We start from the raw sequence: 15,385 nt of genomic DNA on the forward strand, positions 1-15,385 counted from the left end.
CTCGCTTGAACGCTGCACACTGGATGGACTTTTACGAAACGCTGAAAGACTCGCCACAGCCGCATTGCTCCGTGATGTTGGGGTTCTTGAAGATGAACCTGGCGCTCAGCTTGTCCTCCTGCCAGTCCATCTCACTGCCAATGATGCTAAAGAGTGCCTTGCTGTCAATTAACACTTTGACTCCGTCCTGTTCAAGCACTTCATCGAAAGCTGCGGGCTTGTCCACGTATTCCAGATGGTACGCCAAACCCGAACAGCCTCTGTTCTTAACGCCCACTCGGATCATTTTCGGGTTCGGCTGGTCTAGAAGCTCGCGAAGATGGATCAAGGCCGTCGGCGTTATGGTCATAGCAGCCTTGCGAGGCCGTAACTTGCTCCGTCGTGGTTTCGTCGACTTTGCCTCTGCCGGCTGCGGCGGTTGCACTGGCTTTGGTTTTTGTGCTTCTTTTTCTGGAAGGCTGATGGACGCCGTCTCGCCAGAAGTGCTCTTCTGGGGTGCATTCTGTTGCTGTTTCGTTGTATTATGGGGCTGCGGCTCTGGACCGGCGATCGAGGTATCGGGTACGTCGGCGTTTCTCGGGGGAAGAGGGAAATCAGTTGGTAAACTATGAGGTTGATATGACGGAGTGGTATATAAGTCTCGCTTTCCCGACTGGCGTGCACCAATGCTTGAAGAAAACGTCCTCAGGGCATGGCGAGGACATGATCGTGCTGTCGAGGCAATCGCCAATGCTCGAAAGAACGCCGCAGATGACGTAGTCGAGGGGATCAAATACGTCGCAGACATGACGGGTGCTCGTTGGAATCGTATATCGTGCACGCAGAGAGGCTGGCGTGTAGTGACGAATTCTTTTACATTCGTAGGGGTGAGCGCGATGTCGACAGGTTCCTGAGAATCTGTTGTCGGATTAGATGAAGACGAAAGATGCAAGGGTGTGTCATCTGTCCGCACGTCCGCAGCTGCACTTAGTTTGTCAGCCGAAAACGCTCACGTGACAGTCAAAATGCTCCCAACATTCAGCCAATCGGCGTGTGGCCATTGCAATCAAGGCAAGGTAGCCGAGGACGGCAAAGTCGGGTCCACCAATCACGTGATGATCAGTATCCGGCATCGCTTGCGACGTCTCGTCCACTTGGCAGTGTCCGATAGCAAGCACACTGAACGGCCGACAACGTTATTCCCGCCGTCAGCGGACACTTGACTTCCTATTGCTCTTCTGAAGTCCTCGTCTCCCTCACCTGGTATTCCTAGGCCTCCGCTCGGCTTTCACACACCATAAACGCTAGCGGTGGTCACCTTTGAGTGAATGCGACTGGTGAGAAGCCATTCAAGGTCAAGAACTGGTCCTCTCCAGGCTGCCCAAAGCAGGCAGCTGTCTCTACAGGACTATGAAGCCAGGGCAGTGCACACCAGCGACCACTTTTGAGCCCCTTTTCCCACGATGGACGCACCCTTAACCCAACAGTCACGGCCAAACTCGTTCGAACCAAAGATCACCCAGCTGTACCTTCAGCTCTTCAATGTGCTGGCGAACGAGGAAGCCGCCGACTCTGTGCCATCTGAAGGGTTCTGGAGAGAGCTTTTCTTGCTGAGACCCGACAAGCAGCGGCTCTATGATATCCTCGAACCGTTGACGGCCTCCGACCTGATGCACATGCAAGTATAGTCAGCTCTTACGCTCGCGGCCGGCCTTTCCTCGCCACTGACGCTCCGGCAGATCCAGATGCGAACGTTCTTCAAACGAGCGGTCGGCGAAGCGAACTCTGGCATGTCTCCTAGAAACGGAAATGCCCTCGACGTAAGCAGTCCTCATCTTTCCGCTAATTCGACCGTACCTGACAGATCTAGAATCTCATAGCTTTCTTGTGCGCGGTCTTCAATAAGAAGTACCCAAATCCGAACACCGACATCATCGACATCTTTGCTGGGCTGGATGAGGTCGATCGACTCATGTCTGACTTTGTCCAGGGTTTGGAATCCATCGTGAGGCAGTCAAGCGAGGACGAGTTGCGCATCAAGGCAGTCGAGACTGTGCTTGCCCTTGTTGCTGGCGGATTCCAAACAAGCCTCGTCACCTACTTCATGCACCGTGACCTCTTTCCCGCCTTGATGAAGGTAGGCTTATCCGGAGACTCGCAACACTTGCTAACCGGGCCCAGTACGTTCATGACGTCCATGAGAGTTCCATTCACGGACCAAGAGCTCTCGTGGTGGTCGGCATCCTGTCCAGCTACAACAAGTTCGAGGCCCAGAACGTGTACCAAAACCGGCTTCAAGACTTCGTCAACGAAGCAACAATTCGCCTGCTGGTCCTCAACTCAGCCCACGCTTGCGCAAATATTCGAGATCAGTACATTGCGGTGCAAGATGACTACCCGGCACCATGGACTTTGAATTCCACTCTTGCCCTCGTCGGGCTTCGAGCATTGACAAGCGACGCACAGAAACCAGCGCCGCCCACGGAAGAGGAAGCGAAAGCGCGATTTACTGCTTTGCCAGAACCAGATGCTACCTGTACCCTTTCGCTGTATTCCTGCGTGCAGGCAAACAAGTTGTTCGCCGCTAGTCTTTTGAGTTTGCCCGCCAGCGAAGATGGAGAAACGCCATTCTCCGCTTTCTTGTCGATGACTTCCTACATCTCACATCATGCATACAGGGGCCCGCGACAGGCCACATATGCCGTCTTTGGTCTGTTGTGCATCAGAATCACAGTGGAGGATCCTGTGCTGGTGAAGAGATTGTGCTCCGCAGACTCGAAAACGGTGTTCCGATTATGTCGACAGAGGGCTCCTCATCTTCCCCTGATCACGTCAGCAAGGATTCCCGCAACAGCAATTCTTGACGTGTGCACAGATATACTCAGTCACAATCTGCGGAAGAGACTGGACGTCCATCTGTACGGCCTGGCACTGGGCATAATTCTGCGCGTCGTCACGTACCTCGAACAGACCAAAACACGTCTCCAGCACCACTGGGCTTACGTCTGGGGCTCGCTCTTGTCGCTCATGCGATTCTTGACGCAATACGCCGGGGACCTGGGACATGTTCCGGGCATTCAGGAAGACTTGTGTGGCACACTGACAAGTTTGACAGCCTTTTGCTTGTCCAAGGGTGATGGATTCTTGCCCGATCCCGCCAGCTTTGATGACTTCTTCTACAAGCTCATCGAAGCGAATGACGTCCTGCACAAGTTCAAGCAGGCATATTGTGACAGAAGTACGCGGTCCGAGAAGTTGAGAAGTTCCGTGGAAGCTCTGATAAGCGTCTCGTCGCACTATCACGACCTGCTGAAGGCACAACATAGCAAGAAGACACATCAATCACCAGCAGCCATTCAGAAGGTCATCAAAGAAGGGTACGAGACGTTGAACATGGAGGCTGACCGTACTTTCGGAGAATGGGAGAGATGGCGGGAAAGCAGCTGGAAGGCCGAGCTGAAGAAGATGACCAGGATCGCTGTTGAGGATGCAAATATTCTTTCCATGAGGTGAAGGACAAGGACTAGAGGATACTGACTGCTACACGGGGTGCACGGTCGTAAATTTTCAGCCTATACCTGGGATGTGGCGGTCGAACTCTGCGCGCTTGTACTGAGGGTTTGCTTCTCAAATCGCCATCACCTGAGATGCTTCAAACCGTCTCATACGCGTCAAAACTGCGGCGGGCTCAGATTCACAAGCGCTTCCAGCCACAAGATCACCACCAGCATGCCGACGGGGCCTGTTTAACCTGGAAAGACAGTATGGTCTCCTTGGCAGCGGAACTCGCCGCAGCCTCACAGAAGAAACCTACCTTTGAGACCTCTGTGAGAAGAGCCTGACGCCAGCAGTTGACATTATGGGGGGATGCAATACGACCACGATACTTCCACACTCTACTTGATCAGGCTCTCAAGGACCCTCCCAGCTGTCCCCAGACCGACTGGATGCAGAACAGCAGGTCTTCCCTGACGAGGTGCGACCTTGCTGTCTGTAGTTGTCATTCTAGTTTGCGGAAGCGTCCTCTCAATGTGACAGTCGGATGGTGACTACACCAGAATAAAATCTTAGATCCAAGACCGTGGATACACACACGAGGATGATGCGGAAAGCCGTCGAAAGCATCTCCACCACGTGTCCCAACGACCCTCCCTCACTAGCGCCGGAGTGGAAGCCCGCTTTTCGGACCCCCTTTTTCAATTACCTAGCACGGCTACTCGGCGGTTAGGACTAACGTTTTTCGAGGTGTTTCGTGGGATACATACTACAGTAAATGACGACTACGGTAGACTCGTACTCGTACACAGGACACTCCTGAGCCCGGGGTCTCCGTTATATACGTGTCGATATCCGTAGGCTTGTAGATATTTCCGCACTTTACACGGATTCTAGCTAATTACTCTATGTATCTTCGGTGGTCCAGGTACAATCTATGTGGATTTTCCGGCCCTAACTCACGTCAACGATGCATCCACCCCATATTCATTGACAAGTAGGTCAAAGTAGAACACAAACGTAGCTACACTGTACAGCCTCACCGCTTCTGTCACTGAGAGGGGAATAACCGCTTATAGACTCGCGGAGGGGCCTCGGCCGACCAGATGCGAACGATCTGGGCATGCTATTGAAGGCCAAGGCCGCCTTCATGTTTCGTAACACCGGATCTGAATGCAGGCTGTCCGTGCCGCCTCTTACTCGTGCGTCGAGAACCATATCGGACCTCACGGAGAGGGAAGCACGCGCTCCGTACAAACGTACCATCTGTACCACGTCGTTGAAAACGCACACCCGCCTGCGCCTGCTGCTCCCGGGACCCAGCCGAGGCTACAGGGTAAGCTTCCTGCAATGGAGACGCTCAAGAGAGCGAATGTTTGGGCCACTCATACGCAAGCCAAAGGGTAAAATCCCAATCGGACCGGCATGGACCTGAATCTAATCACAGTCTGCCAAAGGATTCCCTATACAGATCTAGTCCAGGTTTCGAGGAAGTCAGTAGATTTTGAACGAGCAGGGCAGAAGCGTAGGCAGTTTTTGAGATTCCGTTCTCATATGGTCTGGACATCGACATATTACCGCTTGCTGATTTCTGTCTACACGGAGGATCCTAAAGGTCCCAAGGGGCCATCTGGACAATCATCAGGAACCGGAGCGGTGAAGATCTCAGAAGAGACAAACACGCTCGGTCCCCCTGTGGCTATGCGTGGCAGGCCCCGTAGTGCCCCATCGCCGGCCGCTTGAGCTGCCCCTCCTGGACCTCTATCCACTAGCACGCAAGTGTGGCGGCCGAGCGTTCCAGTTAAAGCTGCCTAAGATCGGACCCCTGGCAGCATCAGCGAACCTTAGTGGGGGCCTAGCGCACTAGCTGCGGCTGATGGACTGTTAAATATATCTCTGCCACTTTTTCCCCCTCCACGACAACAAAAGCGAAGCAACCCCTTATCCTTGGACACCGTGTGCCTTTTTGTCCTTGAATAAAATTATCCGTGACTCGCTCTGTCCTGTCGAGTCCTGTATATACACCTTTTCATCCCACTTGAACATCCGAGATCCCTCTCTGCCATCTCCCGCACACCGCTTTCACCATGTCTAAACGAAACTCCACCAGACTCGCAAATGGCAGCGCTCCCGTCGTTGACCAGCCTGTCCCCAGCTACCTCCTCACTGGCAAAGTCGCTCTCGTGACCGGATCAGGTACGTCTTTCTATGCTCGAGATGAACTTCACCGAGCGAGCGCAGCTCAAAAAGCCCCGTGTCACGTCTCCTGAAAACCACCCCACTACTCACTCGGCTTCACCGCCTGCGCAGTCTCCAACAAGGAAAAGTAATAAAGCTAACGGAATGTGTACGGTGCAGGGCGAGGTATGGGCCGCGAAACCGCACTCGAGCTCGCTCGCCGTGGCGCCGACGTCGTGGTCAACTACGCCAACTCTTCCAAAGCCGCCGACGAGCTCGTCGCCGAGATCAAGGCCCTCGGCCGCGACGCCATCGCCGTGCAAGCCAACGTGTCGGACGTGTCCCAGATCATCGACATGTTCGCCCAGGCAAAGAAACACTTTGGCAAGCTGGACATTGTGGTCTCGAACTCGGGCGTCGTCTCCTTCGGCCACCTGAAGGACGTCACCGAGGAGGAATTTGACCGTGTCTTTGCCATCAACACGCGAGGCCAGTTCTTCGTCGCCCGCGAAGCATACAAGAACTTGGAGGTCGGCGGCCGCATCATCCTGATGGGCTCCATCACCGGCCAGGCCAAGGGCGTCCCCAAGCACACCGTCTACTCGGGCAGCAAGGGCGCCATCGAGACGTTTGTGCGCTGCATGGCCATCGACTGCGGCGACAAGAAGATTACTGTGAATGCCGTCGCCCCGGGCGGTATCAAGACCGACATGTACCACGCCGTCTGCCGAGAGTACATCCCCAATGGCGCCAACCTGTCGGACGACCAGGTCGACGAGTACGCCGCCACGTGGTCTCCCATGAACCGTGTCGGCCAGCCCATCGATGTTGCCCGCGTCACCGCCTTCCTGGCCTCCCAGGACGGCGAATGGATCAACGGCAAGATCCTCGGCATCGACGGCGCTGCTTGCATGTAAATACATCCCGGTGGCAGGCGGGGTACGAGCGATGATGAGAAGAGGTTTTTGGGTACAGGCCCCCAACCACGTCCCTGAAGACAGATCGTGTGCCCCTCACTGCACTTGGCTATCTGGCTATCTTTCTGTTTACCGATCTACCTACCTACCTACTTTATCACCTACCTATCTATATCTGGGTTCATGTGTCAGACCGGTTGGTATTCCTCCTTGTTTGGAAAGTAGCCTTGGCCGGGTTTTGCCTGGGGAAAGGCAAGACGGGGGGGATTGTTAGAGAACAGGAAAAAGAAAAGAAAAGCCAGCTCTGGAGTTTAGAGAAAACGGGCATGCTCGATCGATCGATCGATCTGGTCTGGGAGCCAGCGTGTCGTGTCGTGTTTTGTGTTGTGTTGTCCTGCATTGCACAGCTTTCCCTGCACTTCTTGCGCGAGCTAGACTTCTTTTTGGAATCCATTCTGGATAGTCAGTCAATGAATATTTCTTGCAGCTTTCGAGTCGTCGGTCAATGCATAACAGTTACAGCTTTCGGGTCCTCATCAATGAATATTTCCTGCAGCTTTCGAGTCGTCCGTCGACGAATATCATTCTGCAGCCTTCCATGTCGGTTGGAAGAGGGAGAGCCAGGAACTAGTGAATGTACTGTGACACTGAAATGAATATCATTCTCTCGAACCCTGTTTTTGTCTCCCTGTCTACGTATCTACCGCGCCTAGTCATTTCCCCTTCCCCCTCGCCATCTGCACAAGTCGATCATCCAGCGCATAGGGCTCCCCATCCTCGGCCCCGAACACGATATCCTCAGCGAGGTAGATGAGAATGCCGCGACCGCGGCGCTCCGCGTCCTGCAGTCTGTACAGCAGGCGGCCGAAGGCGTCGGATTTGTGGCTCGTCGTGAGCAACAGATTATGTTCCGAGGCCCAATCCTCGACAATGGTGCGGAAGGAGATCTCTTCCACATCCGTGGCGACGCGCGTAGGGGCTGACGGTGTGGGCGCTAGCGGCGGCAGAGGTAACGCTTTAGCTTTGCGCGACCCAAGCAAAGGTTTCCAATGCGGCCACGTCTCGGTCGTGACTTTCTGTTTGACGAGCGAGCGCAGCTCGAGGAAGGAGTCGAGCTGGAGAGTCTCGCTGGAGAGGAGGGTCCACCAGTCGAAGAGGAAGGTGTGTAGGTCTGGTGCTGGTGGGCTTCTTGCCTTTTTACTACTGCTGCTGCTTATATTTTTCGAGGTTGTGGCTGGTTGGTCGACGGGTTTGGGAAACCGTTTGACTGCTTCGACCAGACGTGGGAGGACGATCTCGTGCAGAATCTTGCGGAGGAGCCAGGCCGGGAGAAGTGGTCTCCAGGACTCGATCAGTGTGTATGCTGGGTCTGGGTCGTAGACGTTCCAGTCCTTGGTGAGCGAGGTGCGCATCGTCGGGTACCAGTGTAGAAGCAGGAGGGATTCAAAATAGGTGGTTCGCTTGCGGTGTTTTGAGGCGGTGGATTTCTCAATTTCCAGTAATTCCGAAATTGATTGGAGGGAGGTTATGAGCGAGGTTTGTGGTTCGCTGAGAGGGTCCCAGTCGAGGAGTTCGCGGCGGAGAGGTGTTTCTAGACAGGAGGCTGTGAGTTCCGGCAAGGAGAGGTCGCTGATGGAGTCGGCGAAGCGTGTCTGGATGGACCGCAGGCGCGAGATGGAGGCGTCCCAGTCGCGGGCCGTGTTTGAGTCGTCGACCGTCACTCGCTCGAAAGCGGAGATGATGTCGTTATACCGTTGGACTTCTTCCTCGTGGAGAACCAACGCTGCGGACAGTTGCGTTTCTTCCTGCTCAAGCCGAAGTTCTTGGTCTTTTGTCGAGTCCCACGCATCGGCAAAGGCTTGGAGTTGCAGCTTGATGCGCGAGGTGGCCTTTGCCGCTTCGAGGCTGTGGGACGGTGAGGCTTCTCGCGTGGGAGTTGAAAAGCCAGATAGCGATGTGAGGGTCTTCGTTTCGGCGCCAGTAGCATCGACAATGACTTGTTTAATCGCCTCAGGGACGTGCAAGCCCCGCGACTCAATCGCTCCGACAGCATATTTGGCCTTAGGTGGCGCTCTGAGTCGTGGCGTGCTCGTCCCCGGTGTGGATGCTTTTGAGGAGACCTTCTCTTTCCCTGGCTCTTGTCTTTTCCGAGGAGGTTCTGGTGCTGCGCTGCCCTGACCCAACCCAGCCCGGCTTGACAGTACCTTCGCCTGAATGGGTGCTGTTATGCCCTGACCTGACTTTCCTAGGCCCTGACCTTCGACGTAGCCCTGTTTGGCCATCATGCGCGCAGCGAACGAGTTCTTGTTCATGCGCCCGCCTGCGCCAAACGCCGAAGGACCCGTGCCGCTTGCTTTCTCTTGCTGTCTTCGAGGGGACATGTCTTTCTGCAGCGGAGGGCTGCTTGCTTCTGCCTCTTCGGCGTTGTATTCGCCTATGTTGAATGCGCTGCGAAAGCCTCCCATGCCTGGTCTTGCGCCTGCGCCCGCGCCGAGACCCATGCGCATGGACGGTCTTTCGCCGTCGACATCCTCCTCGTTTTCTTCGCCCTGTTCATCTTCTTCAGCGCCAGTAGACTTGACGAATCCCAATCCACGGCCGCGGAGAGCCCTCGAAGTGGTCTTTCTTCTCTTATTGGGTCGCTCATCGTCCGTGTCTTCATCATCGTAATCGCGAAGGTTAAAGGGCTGATCGTCATCCGAGGAATCGCTCATGGTGCGTGCGCTGCAGGAGGTAGACTGCCAGTCTTGGAGATCATCGATCTGGTGTTGAGCCTGCGGACTAAAGGGTCTTAGGTCTTGGGTCGCCGAAGATGGTGCGAGGTTTGTGGATATCATGCCCGGTGCCGGCGGCTTATGATGTAACTGGCAGCTCCATCTCGATAAACACGCAGCATCCCCAACACCACACCACAGCTTCACCTCCTCGCCGACTGCGTACCTCATTATCGTTGTCACAGTTACACATACTCGTATTCACCATGGCATCTTTGTTTCGTTCCGTTGCTCGCCCGTCGACTCTCAGAGCTGTTGCAGCAACCAATCCCGCACGATGCATGACCACCGCCGACAAGACGTTCGTGCGGATGAAGGCCACCCTTCCTGATCTGAGCTGTACGTGATATCTTCGTGAGGTACCTTGGATTATTAGAGCTGACTTATACGTCCACCAGACGACTACGGTGCCCTCGAGCCAGCCATCTCGGGCAAGATCATGGAGCTGCACCACAGCAAGCACCATCAGACCTACGTGAACAGCTACAATGCCGCTGCCGACCAGTATGCTGCCGCCGAATCTAGCGATGACATTGCCACCAAGATTTCCCTCCAAGCATTGATCAACTTCCACGGGGGTGGCCACATCAATCATACCCTCTTCTGGGAGAACCTTGCTCCCAAGAACGCCGGCGGCGGTGAACCCCCTTCTGGCGAACTGGCCAAGGCAATCGACAGTACCTATGGCGGTCTGGAGGACCTCAAGAAGAAATTCAACACTGCTCTTGCCGGCATCCAAGGCTCCGGTTGGGCGTGGCTGGTCAAGGATACCCAGAACGGGAACATTTCGATTCAGACATATGCTAACCAGGACCCTGTGGTTGGCCGGTACAAGCCCTTGCTCGGTATTGATGCTTGGGAACATGCCGTAAGCATACTGCAGAGATTCCGCCAGACCGCATACTGACATCTTTCTAGTACTACCTACAATACCAGAATCGCAAGGCCGAGTACTTCTCGGCTATCTGGGATGTCGTCAACTGGAAGGCTGCCGAGAAGAGGTTCTCCAGCTAAGCTCGTCCACAAGCTCGGATTCTGTACAGCGTCCATGTAACTACACTGATACCACACTGAACAAGTCAAATAATGTCCCTTTCAGATGATACCACACTGAACATGTCAAACAATGTCCTTTTCAGCCTCCTCTCTCCTTGTGCCATAATCTCATCCCTTCCGCCACATCACTGACGAACTGATCATCCACTGCATCGTCCCGGAACAAGACAAACTCGGGCGAATCGCCCATCTCGTAGGCCTCTTTGAACGCCTTCTGCCAATCAAGCCATGCCTCGACTCGCACAGCTCCTTCGATTTTGGACTCCAAAAGCCCTGTCGCGATGTCAATCGTCTGGCCACCATGTTTGTAGTAAAATACAGCCGCACCACATTTCAGACAGAAATACCGACTTATGTTTGAGCTTGTCTGATAGTGCCCGAGCTTTGACCTGTCCTCTAGAAAGGTGTCCAGACGTGGTTCGACGACGACGCAAACTTTCGGCACAGCCGTCCAGGAGGTGATCTCAAACCCGGTGACAGCACGACATGAATCGCAAGCATCAAGGCAGGCGTCGAACTTCCCAGTTCCGGCGTTGTAGTCTTTATCTGGTCTCTTGATCTCGAACTGGACACTCTGACAGCGACACTGCACAGGAAGCCGTTCGTCGTTGTCTCCGGCAACCCTTGCTTGTGGCGTCATGAGTTCTTTGACAGTCTCATCACTGACCACATCACTCCGCCGCGACTTCCAGCGCCTGTCCATGCCTTTCAGTCTGCCCTTGTTGATCCAACCCACTGCACCTCCGTCGCCCTTCACATCTGCTACCCAGAGTTGGACCCGATTCAGCTTTCCTTCGAGGCCGCTAGCATCATCAAAATTGAGTACTCCAGTAGCCACTTCCCACTCTGGCGGATCGCTTGCCTTGTCGACATTGATGACGCTTGCACCACATCGTTTGCATGACCAACGCTCGCATGTCGAGACTGCGTATTTCACGAAATTGCCACTCTCCACTATGTCTGCTGGCAGAGGCAAAGGAATCACTGCCCAGGTCGCAAAGATCTGCCCGGAGCTATGTCGGCAGGAGTGGCAGTGACATATAGATGCTTTCAATGGGAGTGAGGAAGACGGGATTGGGACCGAGAAGGACGTCAATTTGCAGTGGCACTCTACCTTCGCCTTGATGTCCATGTCTTTCTGTTGAGTCCAATACCTGGCAGCCCTATCAGCCTTGCAAATTCTATATCTCGCCTGCGGTGGCTTCGTATTTCTATAACAGTTGGACCCGTCTCCGCGTATTCTGACCCCGAGTGTCGTCATCGGCTGTGACTTAAGGAATTGACATGAAGGGCGTGCATCCCAGGCTTGCTATTGGCGTGCCCGGAAGGCTGAGAAATGGCGGTAGGCACCGAAGGTCCCTCTCCATCTGGATGATCTTCATCGCGCTTTTCAATCGAGCAAGCTGCAGTGAGTGCGCGAGCAGGCATTACATCAGTCCTGCTAGCAACAGCTCGTCTAGCGTGTCTAAGTACTCTAGCTCGGATGGGCGCCGGGGCTGGTTAGAAGCGATCACGTGTAAATCACGTGTCGATGCTTGGCAGAGCAAAACCAGCAGGCCTTGGTCTTCTGGTTTATTTTCACCCACACAGGCACTTATGAATGATCGCGGCAAGTAACACTGTGGCTTCTACGAGTGGCAGCCGCACCGGACATAGCCTTGTGTCTCGGCCTTCCAGAGCTAAGACCGAGCTTTCACGATGGGTGCCATTACTTCAGCAAAACTCAAATCAAGACCTCAGGCATCCCAGTGAAGGCTTGGACGCCGAGTCAGCTCGCATGGTTGCAACCTCGTATTTCTCAGATGCTCATGCCTCGCTCCACCTCGATCATTCCACATGACGATTCGTCGGCGACCTGCAGAGCACTGCCTCTGTGTTTGCGAAGACTACAGGTAGTAGGCGCATGATTTGGAAGAAGCTTCCCCATTGACTTGGGTACGAGTGTTGCCTAGCCATCGTCGAGTACTCTCTTGTAAACCCAGCACGCTATAGTAGGTCATAGTGCTAGGCAAATTCGCGATGACTACACAGCTTGACTAAGTAGTCGTCTAAGCCTCCCGCCTTGGTGTTGGTGGCCTTGCACGTTCGCGGGATCAATGGACAGCATGATGTTCTCAACAAGAGCTCATATCTCGACCGCCAAACGAATAGACCTTCGCGTCTCATCAAACGCCTCCTCGAAAACAACAGTATGGAGACCCTGCAAGTGCCCCGAGCGTTCAAACCACGAAGGCCTCATAAAAAGTCTCGAAATGGATGCAGATACTGCCGGAGACGAAGAATCAAAGTAGGTCGACTGGCACGCAGCTGGCTCTGTCATCAAAGACACAAACCGACTGACCATTGTCTTCCAGTGCGATGAAACAAAGCCCGCGTGCCTCCGGTGTGTCAATCGGGATCAGCCGTGCGAATACGTCACGCAAGCTCAGGAGCACGAGGGCCTTTCGGACACAGACCCGCTTTCAGTGTCGGTTTCTCCCGCGGAGTTATCTGGGGAACCGATCAGTCTCTCGTCTACTGCTCCACCACTCTCCCTTTCATCTGCAGGACAAACGCCAGCCTTCATCGAGGACAGACAGGCGGATCACCCGGCGGATGAGATCTATCATGAGGCAGCAGGTCTTGTAAAATTTGACCAGGTGTCGGATGGTGTGTCTGAGAGCACGTTGGCCATCATGAAGGACCTCTTTCTCTTCGACCACTACATGGATCACACGTGCCGCGACCTGGAGGTCATTCCCGACGTGGCGTACGCGAAGAAAGTTGGGATCCCACAGCTAGCAGCCGGAAACCAGGGCATCTTATATTCCATCATGGCTCTCAGCGCGACATGTCTATGTATAGACATCCTATCAGCGCAGGGCTCGTGCAGTCAAGTCGAGGACCTAGCCGAGCTCATCAGTACTGGTGACCGCTATCATAGGATGGGCATGAACGCTGTTCAACGCCAGTTGAGCACGAACCGGCCGAGAGACCTTGCGGAGGCCCACGCGCATACCATGCTGCTGTTTCCCTACGCTTTGGCGAGGAGAAGAGTAACGCATCTGCTGGACGACGTTGGCCCACCTACGCCAGGATCTGGAATCGATACGCACGCAGAACACATAAGTAGCCTGGAATGGATAATTATCCTCCGCGGCATCACGACGACTGCAAGGGCATGTTGGACAAACAGTTCCGCCTGTATCAACGACACCGCGTGCTGTGACCCGTCACAAAGATTACACCCTTTGGTTTCGTCACACATCCATAACAAGTTGTCCGAGCCAACCGATCGATCTCGTGTTTGGAATGGTTTCCAATGCCGTATCGCAACCAAGCACCCACTGTTTCCTGTCATCTCCGCTACGCGAGTCGTGGCGTTGGAAGCACTCCAGCAAAAGACAGAGAGAGTCAATCAACTGATGCGGGATCTTCATCGAAAGAATCCGGCGGTCGACCTCGAAAGATCCAATGAGCAGCTGAGACGGAGTCTGTCACTGTCTGCGTGTTTCATGGCCGTTGATCTTCTGCTGAACATGGACAATGTCATTTTCAATCCGGGGTCCAACGTCGAGGAAAGGTATACCAATGAATCGGTCTCAACTGAACCTTCTTTAGAAGACTCCTCATTACCTTGGTTGAAACGATATTCAAGTGCACCGATCTACGACCCCGCTCTACCAGCCTGCCGAACGATTTTCTCGTGGGTGAACCGTACGCCAGACGAGTACTTCCGGCTTCTCATGAAGCCTCGGCCTCCCCGAACGGAAAGTGAAGGAGAAGGGCCCGTCCAAGCTGCCATGCCTGACATTGATCGCGAAATTCAGCTGTTGGCCTGGGATATCTGGGCGCATTGGCTGGTCTTCACCATTCTTATCGAAGGGGAATCGTTCTTCATGGCGGCCTTCGGTGTTCCAGACATCGTCAACCTGTTGCCATGGTTTGCTAATTCTGCCGCCAAACCTCCGGGCTCGAAGTCGGACTCGTCAATAGCACAAAGCACCGGCTGGTGGCCTGGAAGTATGTGTGCAGTTGCTCAACAGCTCCGAAAATACGCTGGTGAATATCATTGCACATATGAATGGCGGTGATGATAAACGCGTCCTGCTGAGTGAAGGCGGTCAACCTTCCGAATTTGAGACGCGTCTCGGGAAACCCCGTCCTTGTTGCCTTTGAGTCACGTGAGACTTGGCGCTTACATAGCTTTCACATCGAAACTCGGCCAAGTAACTTAGGCCTCCTGTGAATCCACCAGCCTTTGTTAACCATGGCAGCATTTGAAGTCGCAGATGTCCAAGCCAGATCTCTAGCGATGGCGACGAGGCAGGACCTGTTGCCGCCTGTTGCGAAGACTTCAATGCCGAGACTCCCCTTAAGGACCAGTTCGGCGCATCCCCGTCTTCGGCCGTCGCACGGTGGCTTTCACCATGCGGCGAACAACTTGGCGACGTGATCAACACATGCCCTCCAGGTTCAAATACCAATCAGAAAGGATCGTGTTTGTTCCCTGATAAGACCAGAAGCATCCTGTGGCCGTATTCACAGATGTCCTTCCCAGTGCGGAAGAGCATGTATGTCGAATTAATGCTCCAGATGGCGTGCTTCTCTCGAAGACTTCGGTTGCGGTTCCTAAGCCGCCCTGCAGTTCTTGTCCGCCAATGATGTCCACCCAGCAGAGCATATCCCCACAACATTGCTCCTTTCGATAGATCTGGCTACCAGGGCATGTAGAAGTCGATCAGCAATCGCGCTGTACTAACAGTGTTTCTGTACTCATGCCACAGCGCAGTCTGCACGACCGTACTTGGTCGACGATTCTTCTAGCACCGATGCTATGAATGACCCCACTCCGCGCGATGCACATCAGCACCCGAGAGGCTGGGCACGGAACTGCTGGTTCGCAAGGTCTCAACAGGACGAGCGAACCACCTCAGACTGATGCTCGTGGGATGCTAAGTCTGGCCAGCCCCGTCGGATTTGACCGGCCCTCGAGGCGGCGTCGTC

The 15,385-nt window shown here is 54.3% G+C and overlaps 7 protein-coding genes across 7 annotated transcripts; 4 read left to right on the forward strand and 3 right to left on the reverse strand.

Annotated features, from left to right (window-relative positions):
* Nucleotides 1-31: 31 nt before the first annotated feature.
* On the reverse strand, nt 32-787 carry A1O7_09533 (uncharacterized protein; the record flags this gene model as incomplete). The annotated part of the gene is made up of 1 exon (XM_007763521.1): nt 32-787. One exon carries the CDS (start codon nt 785-787, stop codon nt 32-34), a length of 756 nt encoding a protein of 251 aa, XP_007761711.1.
* Nucleotides 788-1,442: 655 nt separating this feature from the next.
* Nucleotides 1,443-3,492, forward strand: A1O7_09534 (uncharacterized protein; the record flags this gene model as incomplete). Its single annotated transcript, XM_007763522.1, has 4 exons — nt 1,443-1,661; nt 1,719-1,799; nt 1,850-2,116; nt 2,161-3,492. The coding sequence occupies 4 exons, from the start codon at nt 1,443-1,445 to the stop codon at nt 3,490-3,492; spliced, it is 1,899 nt and encodes a 632-aa protein (XP_007761712.1).
* A 2,069-nt stretch (nt 3,493-5,561) lies between these two features.
* On the forward strand, nt 5,562-6,569 carry A1O7_09535 (tetrahydroxynaphthalene reductase; the record flags this gene model as incomplete). Its single annotated transcript, XM_007763523.1, has 2 exons — nt 5,562-5,670; nt 5,833-6,569. 2 exons carry the CDS (start codon nt 5,562-5,564, stop codon nt 6,567-6,569), a joined length of 846 nt encoding a protein of 281 aa, XP_007761713.1.
* Nucleotides 6,570-7,282: 713 nt separating this feature from the next.
* A1O7_09536 (uncharacterized protein) lies at nt 7,283-9,283 on the reverse strand (the record flags this gene model as incomplete). Its single annotated transcript, XM_007763524.1, has 1 exon — nt 7,283-9,283. The coding sequence occupies one exon, from the start codon at nt 9,281-9,283 to the stop codon at nt 7,283-7,285; it is 2,001 nt and encodes a 666-aa protein (XP_007761714.1).
* A 266-nt stretch (nt 9,284-9,549) lies between these two features.
* A1O7_09537 (Fe-Mn family superoxide dismutase) lies at nt 9,550-10,357 on the forward strand (the record flags this gene model as incomplete). Its single annotated transcript, XM_007763525.1, has 3 exons — nt 9,550-9,682; nt 9,742-10,211; nt 10,262-10,357. 3 exons carry the CDS (start codon nt 9,550-9,552, stop codon nt 10,355-10,357), a joined length of 699 nt encoding a protein of 232 aa, XP_007761715.1.
* Nucleotides 10,358-10,478: 121 nt separating this feature from the next.
* On the reverse strand, nt 10,479-11,531 carry A1O7_09538 (uncharacterized protein; the record flags this gene model as incomplete). The annotated part of the gene is made up of 1 exon (XM_007763526.1): nt 10,479-11,531. The coding sequence occupies one exon, from the start codon at nt 11,529-11,531 to the stop codon at nt 10,479-10,481; it is 1,053 nt and encodes a 350-aa protein (XP_007761716.1).
* A 1,543-nt stretch (nt 11,532-13,074) lies between these two features.
* Nucleotides 13,075-14,472, forward strand: A1O7_09539 (uncharacterized protein; the record flags this gene model as incomplete). Its single annotated transcript, XM_007763527.1, has 1 exon — nt 13,075-14,472. One exon carries the CDS (start codon nt 13,075-13,077, stop codon nt 14,470-14,472), a length of 1,398 nt encoding a protein of 465 aa, XP_007761717.1.
* Nucleotides 14,473-15,385: the final 913 nt, after the last annotated feature.

Source organism: Cladophialophora yegresii (genome assembly GCF_000585515.1).
Source record: "Cladophialophora yegresii CBS 114405 chromosome Unknown aczIN-supercont1.7, whole genome shotgun sequence".
Taxonomy (NCBI): Eukaryota; Fungi; Ascomycota; class Eurotiomycetes; order Chaetothyriales; family Herpotrichiellaceae; genus Cladophialophora; species Cladophialophora yegresii.